Source organism: Mytilus edulis, chromosome 1 (genome assembly GCF_963676685.1).
Source record: "Mytilus edulis chromosome 1, xbMytEdul2.2, whole genome shotgun sequence".
Taxonomy (NCBI): domain Eukaryota; kingdom Metazoa; phylum Mollusca; class Bivalvia; order Mytilida; family Mytilidae; genus Mytilus; species Mytilus edulis.
In genome coordinates, this window is record NC_092344.1 from 36150390 (window position 1) to 36159530 (window position 9141).

The 9141-nt window shown below is 33.8% G+C and overlaps 1 protein-coding gene across 1 annotated transcript; it reads right to left on the bottom strand.

Moving 5' to 3' along the window:
- Positions 1-591: 591 nt before the first annotated feature.
- Positions 592-8853, bottom strand: LOC139511965 (uncharacterized). Its single transcript, XM_071299206.1, has 3 exons — positions 8286-8853; positions 5960-6069; positions 592-2387 (listed from the first exon to the last, which is right to left on the bottom strand). Exons 1-3 carry the CDS (start codon positions 8739-8741, stop codon positions 599-601), a joined length of 2355 nt encoding a protein of 784 aa, XP_071155307.1. The 5' UTR covers positions 8742-8853; the 3' UTR covers positions 592-598.
- Positions 8854-9141: the final 288 nt, after the last annotated feature.

The window sequence follows — 9141 nt, forward strand, 5'->3', positions numbered from 1 at the left end:
GCATCGAAACCTAACATTTCCAAAATCAATTGTGCCAAATTCTTGTTAAACCACGAATACGTTAGTACTTCAAATATCAAGTTGCTCGCAAAAGTCACCAGAGATAAACAGGCCAATTTATTAGTATACCAGTCGTGCATTTTGACTACAAAATATAAATGAAAAACAATATAAATAAATAAAAGATATTGAATTCCTTTATCATCGCTAGAAACATTCGATTTATCTCCTTCGTTCGAAAATAAGTTATTAACTATTAGTTATACATTGATGTGAATGTAAAGAGCACCACAAACGTGCGCATACAGAATATTTTCTGAAAAGGTTCTAAACGAGCGGAGAAAGATACCAAAGGGACAGTCAAACTCAAAGATTGAATATAAACTGACAACGCCATGGCTAACAAACACAAAGACAAACAGACAAATAATAGTACACTTAGACATAACATAGAAAACTTAAAACTTAGCAACATGAACCCACCAAAAACTGGGGGTGATCTCGAGTAATCCGTAAGGGTAAGCAGATCCTGCTCCATATGTGGCATCCGTCGTGTTACTCATGATAAACGTATGCCAAAAAAAAAACCTATATATATTCAAGACCATGGATTTTTACTTCTATAATCACAAACAAAGACAATCGGAATCTGATTTTCATCTGGTTGGGGAACAGAAAATGTGTCTGCTTTCCAAACCAATGACTCAGCTCCTCTATAGGTATCACTATGATACTGATTGCCCTTTGTTGTTATTTCAATAGCTCCACAATTTTTCCTATATCTAATGATATGACGCTTTCGATTACCCCGTCTTATTATCATCGGTTGACAAGCAATTCCACATTCATCAACAGCAGTGACGAAAACTCTCGTCGCTCTTTGTTCAGGATTTCTGACCCCGAGATATGAAATCTCAGTTGAAACTGTGCGTCTGTTGTCTAAAAAGACTGTATCTTCGTAAATACCATAGTAACTTAAGCCGTAAGAGGATATTTTAACTTTAAACAAACCAGATCCATCGTACCTGCATGGCTTATGTTTCGAACGTGCTTTGGATTGTAAGTTAGATGCAAATGATAATTGCTGTCCAACAGAAAACACATCGGTATTATTCAGTTTATGTCCCTCCAAACTAACTGGATGTGACGAATAAACTATATCCCCATGTCGTAGATTGACAACTTTGATTGGAACAAATACCCATAAATCTGTTCCTTCTTTGCAATCCATTCTAAAAGAGTTCTGTATCGGATTTCCGCCACATGGTTTCTGAAATGTTGGTATTTTCAATCCATTAACACTAGGGGTTCTAGTAGGAAGCTGTTGCGTATTATGGTCAGAGGTAGGACGAGGTCTTCCGGGTATTCCATTACGGCCATGTTGTACATGTCGTATTTTTATACTACGTTTGATACGAAGCCTAGGCGTGTCTGCAAAAGTTACAGGTTGCTTCTTCAATGTTTTTAGTGCAGAGAAAAATTCCTCAGCTGTAATTTTTCGACTTTTACCTTGTGGCTGACTTATTACAGTACCAGACGCCTGGTTATTTCCGGACGCACCTTGAGGGTCTGATGCACTTTTGGTGGTTGACAGAACAGGGGAATTAGCTTGAGTGGTTGACAGAACAGGGAAAGCTTGAGTGGTTGAAGTTGTTTGATCTCGTGTATTCTTTACTAGGAAAACATCGGAAGAAGTAACGCGCGGCAAGGCAGCTTCAGATCCTTTAGAAACACATCTTTCTGTAAATATGTCACATTCAAGCCACTTTGATCCGCATTCTGGATTTTGTGCACTACACGAAGGTTGAGGTGCACAAGAGTAATAATCCTCTGTCCAGAAGTTTTTATATCCATCTGCATTCGTGAGCATGACATTATTGAAAGGAGGCAAATTTACCATAAAGTTAGTTGATTGGTGCTCCAGATTGTTGGAACTTACACTTGGGTAGATTTCAGGATTTTGACCATTTTGTTTTTCACGATCTCTATAACGCTCCCATATACAATCAATGAAAGCATGATGCATGTAAAAAATAGGATCAAAAGGAGCTCTGTCTACATCTACCATAGTACCACCTATCCAATTATGTGGGCCGTTATGGTGCATTTCTAAAGTACTCACGAATTCACGCTGGTCATTACTGAAATTGATTAACAAATTCAATTCATTTTTTGTTATTAGATACGATGTATCAGTGTGAAGGGATCGTTGTATTTTTCGTTCCCAATCTCCAAATGGTCCTGAAGTTACAGTGTCATATGCATTTCCAAGAAACTTATCGGTAAAAATAACAGTATCAGTCGGAGTATCCATTGCACTATCTAAGGTGGAATCCCAGTACGGTAGCATGACATTTGGGTTCTTTTCTTGCAAAGCAAGTTCATACCTTAATTTAATACAAAAAGAGGCATTTTATAATTGAATTCGAAGTATTTGGCAAGTTAAGTCTTTGTAGGAGTTCCATTCGAATAATAATAAAAAATAAATAAAAGAAAAATAAATAAATATACTACCTTGTCTGTTCCTCATGATGATGAAAAAATACCTACTGGTTTTTCGAAAAACTAAGGATTTTCTTATTCAAGGAATATATCATCTTAGCCGTATTTGGCACAACTTTTTGGAATTTCGGGTTCTCAATGCTCTTCAACTTTGTACTTGCTTGGCTTAATAACTATTTTAGTCTGAGCGTCACTGATGAGTCTTCTGTAGACAAAACGCGCGTCTGGCGTATTAAATTATAATCCTGGTACCTTTAATAACTATTTACAACACTGGGTCGATGCCACTGCTGGTGGACGTTTCGTCCTCCAGGGTATCACCAGCCCAGTAGTCAGCACTTCGGTGTTGACATGAATATCAACTATATGGTCATTTTAATAAATTTCCTGTTGACAAAACTTGAAATGTTTAGAAAAGCTATAAGGATGTTCTTATCCAAGGAGTAGATAACCTTAGCCGTATTTGGCACAACTTTTTGGAATTTCGGGTTCTCAATGCTCTTCAACTTTGTACTTGCTTGGCTTTATAACTATTTTAGTCTGAGCGTCACTGATGAGTCTTCTGTAGACAAAACGCGCGTCTGGTGTATCAAATTATAATCCTGGTACCTTTGTTAACTACTTACACCACTGGGTCGATGCCACTGCTGGTGAACGTTTCGTCCCCCAGGTTATCACCAGCCAAGTAGCCAGCACTTCGGTGTTGACATGCATATCAATCATATGGTCATTTTAATAAATTTCCTGTTGACAAAACTTGAAATGTTTTGAAAAACTAAGGATTTTCTTATCCAAGGAATAGATTACCTTAGCCGTATTTGGCATAACTTTTTGGAATTTGGGGTCCTCAATGCTCTTCAACTTTGTACTTGTTTGGCTTTATAACTATTTTGATCTGATCATCACTGATGAGACTTATGTAGACGAAACGCTCGTCTGGCGTATTAAATTATAATCCCAGTACCTTTGATAACTATTGATCGTGATAATTAACTTTCGATATACTTTAGCTTCTAAATGTATGGTACATGTAGTATATATAATTGAAGTCAACGACTACTTCCACTTTTTCGTAGCGGTGGTATCAGTCCTTATCTAGACATAAAAAGAGCAATAAACAAGATTAACCTCAGTTGCTGACATTCAACATATGTCACGTTGGTAGGTACATTAATTAACATGAATTTGATTGAAGTAAAATAAAATATTTCATAAAAGATTGTGGGAAAACAAGAAAACTGTTATTTTTCTTATTCGGTAAAATAACGAAAAATGCTTTTGTTCTATTTAACGAAAGAGGTGTAAAATCTAAAACAAAGAATTGAGGTAATTGTATAATGTTTTTTGTCACTGCATTGTTCTTACGTTAATGTAATACTAGAACACTCCCGAGAAATCGCGGGGAAATAGAGCTTATGTAAACTGTAAAAAAAATTTATAACTAGAGAATTCCAGGAGAGGTATCAATGTCAAAGGTACATGGGGACTGGGCACATGTTTTGCCACCCCCCTTTTTCAAATACCGATTTTTATTCCTTCTGTTGTTTTCTGTATACTATGAACATACATATATACTATAATTACTGTAAACGGTCACTGATATAGAATATATATATTAGTGACCGCCGTGAATAGTAAACCATTGGAATGTACGTATAGTTAATTATAGCAAATACAATTATCCATAGTATATGTATGTAGTATACAGAAATATGAATTTTTCTAAAAAAAATTAATAACTGGAGAATTTTAGATAATGTATCAAAAGTTATACATGTAGGTACTTGGAGACAGGACAATTATTGTTCAATCCATCCTCCTTTTTTTCCCCAGTATTCTCTATTTCTAAGTTTACTAATCGATCAACGGCAGTCTTTGAAATATTATAGAGACTCTCTCCATTTAATATACTTAGTGACCCGAAGAATTTGAAAAAAGGTATCAAAAGTCATAGGTACTTTGGGACATGACAATTGTTTTTCTAGCCCGGCTCCTTATTTGTTTCCTCCAAAATTCCCACTTTTTTTCTATTAATTTCAATAAAGTTAGGGTTTATCTGTATATTATGAACATTCATTACTATAAATAAAGTGTATTTCCTTTTTACTGTCAATTCTCAGTTTACTAATCGTCACACATCGGTCATTGACATATTATATAGACCCTCTCTATTAAATAAACTCTGTGACCGCCGTGGATAGTAAACTTGAAAATGATAGCAGATAGCAAATACACTTTATTCATAGTCTTTGTATGTTCAAAGTACAGAAAAACGCAAACCGGAAGCCTAGTCCGACTTGAAATTTCTTCCAATGACGGAAAAAATATCCGGACGCATTTTTTTTCGTTTTTCTCCCAAAATAACCCAAATTGAATAATCATAAGAATGGATGACAAATGCGACTATACATGGTATCTATAGGACACAGAGGCATGATAATTAATTCAGTGTGAAAGGAAGAGGACCGACACAAAAAATCAGGTCTTCTCGTTTAATAGTATAGATACTTTTTTCTATTTTCTGAACCGGCATGGGTCTTTACTATCTGTCACCAACTTGAATAAACCAACATATAAAATTGAGAAAGGAAATGGTGAATATGTCAAAGCGACAACCACCCGACCATAGAGCAAACAACAGCCGAAGGCAACCAATGGGTCTTCAATGTAGCGAGAATTCCCGCACCCGTAGGTGTCCTTCAGCTGGCCCCTAAAATATGCATAATAGTACAGTGATAATGGACGTCATACTAAACTCCGAATTATACACAAGAAACTAAAATTTAAAATATATCAAACTCATCATGCTTATGATACTTTGAACATTATGGGAGCACATGCAAAATAATATATTCATTTCAGTGCTATGTTTTTTAAAACCAATGATTTTCAAACGTTCATTGATTTATTACAGAAATCATTGACAAATCGTAAGGGGTTCCAGGTTCCACCAATCATGGCTGTATACCAGATTAATAATGTCTATACAAAAGAAAATTAGGAAAAACCTGTAACATCAAATCATTATATGTAATAACAAATAATTCTCGTATTAAGTGCTTGTTGGTGTTTAAATTTATATATTTTATTTTTATAACTCCCCAAATATAAACGTTTAATACATTAATAATGATAGATAAATTTTCTCCATGGATCAATACTTTTAGTGACTCAGTTGTTTTTTTTAAACATTTCTAAATTTTAATTAATTCTATTTAATAATTTTAGGCATTTCATGAAACAAATGTGAAAGTCCTTTAATTTTTTCCAGGTATTTTGTAAAAAGTCAATGTGTATAATAAATCTGAATCTTTCAAGCATTTTACCATTTTTTTCCCCCAGGCATATTGAATGCCATGATTTAATTTTACATATGTATCATATTCAAACAAAAATGAATCTTTTATATATATATATATATATATATATATGTCTGATAGATAAAAGAAATACTCACAAAAATAGGTAATATCTGTGCCAACCGACAAAAGCTGCACCGCCATGAGCCGTCGTTGATGTTTGTTGATGATGTTCAGCGAGAGCATCATATTTATTTGGCGGTACGCTCTGAAAAATTATAATAATCAACTGTTCATAGCTGTTATGTAGATATCAAATTGACCTAAATATGGGTTAATTTTAAACAATGCCGTCAAACTATTTTATGCTCTTTGGTCGGGTTGTCTCTTTGAAACATTCCACGATTCTATTCTCAATTTTATTGTATATGGTCATATACTATATTTTTTTAAGTTAATTTAGAAAAAAATTAAAACCTATACACAAAAAGGCTTGTAAGAAAAGACTGTTCCTAATAAAAGATGTTATTGTACAACCAACAAAAACGTAGCATATAAACTGAAGATTGAAAACATCTAAGTGACTCCCCAGTAAAAAAAGTTATGCCATTTTTAATAAACTATTCGGTAACTGTTAAATACTTGTGAGTCGTTAATGTAACCATTAGAGATCATACGATTTTGAATTTTATTTATCACTTCAAACTTATTATTGGGTAGCAATTATTAATGTTCAAATCTTTCTTTGCCATCAACAACTATTTAGAAACCCTTACCTGACTGGGAAGTGAACATATCCAAAAATGAAAAAAAGTTTATTTCAGGCAACAACAGAAAATGTTACATTTAATTAGTTCCCTGGAGTTCCCTTTTATTTGAATGTTTAATAAGTAATAGAACCATCAGCACATAATCTTTGATCAACCAGTGTACGTTGTGTGTCTTTCGAACAATACAGACTTTGTCAGCAAAGTGGGTACATAGTTAAGATTTTCCGTGAAACTGACTAACAAATGAATTAAGAGGTATTCAATGTAATGGTTCCTAAAATATATACACTTATTTGTGATTAATATCAGGGGAACGGCAACATATTTGTTGTTCGTTGTTATGTTGATGAGTATTTCTAATTTAATGACATCTTACTTTTTTCCATTCAATATAAATCTCATCGGTGGAGCGGGAAATTCCCATCCTAAAGCAGTTTCTTGTTGAGTTAGTGTTATTAAATTGTAACAATAGTTTTCTGTAAAGTTTTTAAACAGTTTATATTTTGTGAACTGTCGTTTTCAGGTATTTTTTTCTGTATGAACATGTACAGTTTATTAACAACCACCAATTCGTTGTCATCGAAGGTTTCATCTCTTTAGGTATCACCAGCCCAATTGTTAGCCCTTTTGTGTTGAATAATCATAGACGCGGTCATATAATCAACTTTCTGATTAACAAAGCTTTTAGATCGTGCGTTACGGATGAGCCTTTTGTAGACCGAACGCGCGTCTGGCGTAAAATATTATAAGTCTAGTATCTGTGATGAGTTTGTTGCATTGTCAGACTTTCGTCAATTTGGTGTTTCTTGTAACCTCCTTATATTTTAGTCGATAATGTCGCTAAAGTTTATTTCGAATGAACAAAAATATGCTAAAATAAACACAAAACTGATAGAATACTTCATATGATTAAAGCAAATGATTCCCGGTGTACCTTAATTGAATACTTCACTAAGATAATACTGCATTAACCTTAATTCTAAAGCTTGAGGTAAGGTTTAAAATTTACAGACAATTTTTTTTTTATTATAATTGATTATAGTTTTTTATCTTATATATTTGAAAAATTAAAGAATACAATAAATACCACCTTTGTCAGCAAAATCAGTATGTAGATAAGATTTTCCGTGATGCTGACTAACAAATGAATTAAGAGGTATTCAATGTTAAAGAGTATTTCTTATTTTTGTACCTCTTACTTTTTTCATTTTAATATGAATATTATTGCTAGAGCGGGAAATGCTTATCGTTTACTAGGTGTTTGTAAGCTTAGTGTGGTTAAATTGTAACTATTCTATGAAGTACTTTTATTTTAACAGTTAATATTTTGTGATATGTCGTTTTTCAGTTTTTCTTTTTTCTGTATGACCATTCAAAGTTTATTAATAACCACTGGTTCGATGCCACTGAAGGTTTCATCTCTTATGGTATAACCAGCCCAATGGTAAGCCCTTCAGTGTTGACAGGAAATATCATTGTTACTGATATACTCATTATTTTTCTGATAACCAACACTTTTTGAATCGATTGTAAATGATGATCCTGTGCGTGTTTGTCGTTAAACGTTTTAAGCCTGATATATATGATGTGTTTGCTTGCATTTTAAGACTTTATTCAACTTGAAGTTTTTGGTTGTCTCCTTACATATGAGCCGATTCGTAGCTAACATTAAAGAACAAAATGATTACCACATTTACTTTAATTTGATACTTACTGTGTCTCTTTTTAAGTCGTTAATGGCCTGATGATAATCCTCTCTTTCCTGGTCAGTAAGCATTCTATACTCTTTGCGCTGTCGTAGTTGCGACCCTGTCGCTCCTGATTGTGACCTTTCTGATGAAAAAAGTGGTTGAGAGGTTGCCGTTGATGATTTTGGTTGAGAGGTTGTGTTTGATGTTACTAGTTGTCCCTTGGTGGACATGGTCGAAAAAGCTGCTGAAAGTGGTGTCGATGTTGAAGTTTGTGTTTGAAACATCACTGTCGTGTGTGGTTCAGATCTTGTAATTGATTGACCGCTTGCATGTACTGGTGTCAGTCTTGATTGCTGCTGTGTATTTTGAACAAGTGATTCAAGCCAATCAAATGTTTGTTTAGACACCTTGTCACATATTTGTCGATTCAACCATAGAAATTCCAACATGCAAGTGGTGCTTATTTGTTCATCTGTCATAGGAAAGAATCGATCTCTTGTACGTAAACATCGTCTTAAACTTTTTGGAATCGATGTACGTTTAACATCACAAATCACACAAACAAATAGTGAAATCAGAATGCAATACGTCTGTGAAAATATTAAAAGAAACAGAAAACATTCAATATTTACGATTAATACCATAAATCAATATTTAACGAACGATTACGTATACTGTTTTTATTTGACCGTTTTTTTTCGACCATGGAATTATTCATCTTTCAGCGGTTGTTGGTTATTCATTAAACGTCTAGTGGCTTCTTACTGTTGTTATAAATGTGATCTTCAATATGATTTACAATTCTAAGAATTTAACACCAATTGAAATAATCAAACGGAATTGATTCTTTAAACTCATCTAAGATCTTGTTAATGTTTG

Excerpts from the sequence above, each read along its gene's own strand:
- LOC139511965 (XM_071299206.1), bottom strand. The coding sequence starts at position 8,741 with ATGACAGATGAACAAATAAGCACCACTTGCATGTTGGAATTTCTATGG. Across the intron at positions 6,070-8,285 it reads ACGACTTAAAAAGAGACACA|AGCGTACCGCCAAATAAATA; the intron begins GTAAGTATCAAA and ends ATAATTTTTCAG. Across the intron at positions 2,388-5,959 it reads CACAGATATTACCTATTTTT|GTATGAACTTGCTTTGCAAG; the intron begins GTGAGTATTTCT and ends TATTAAATTAAG.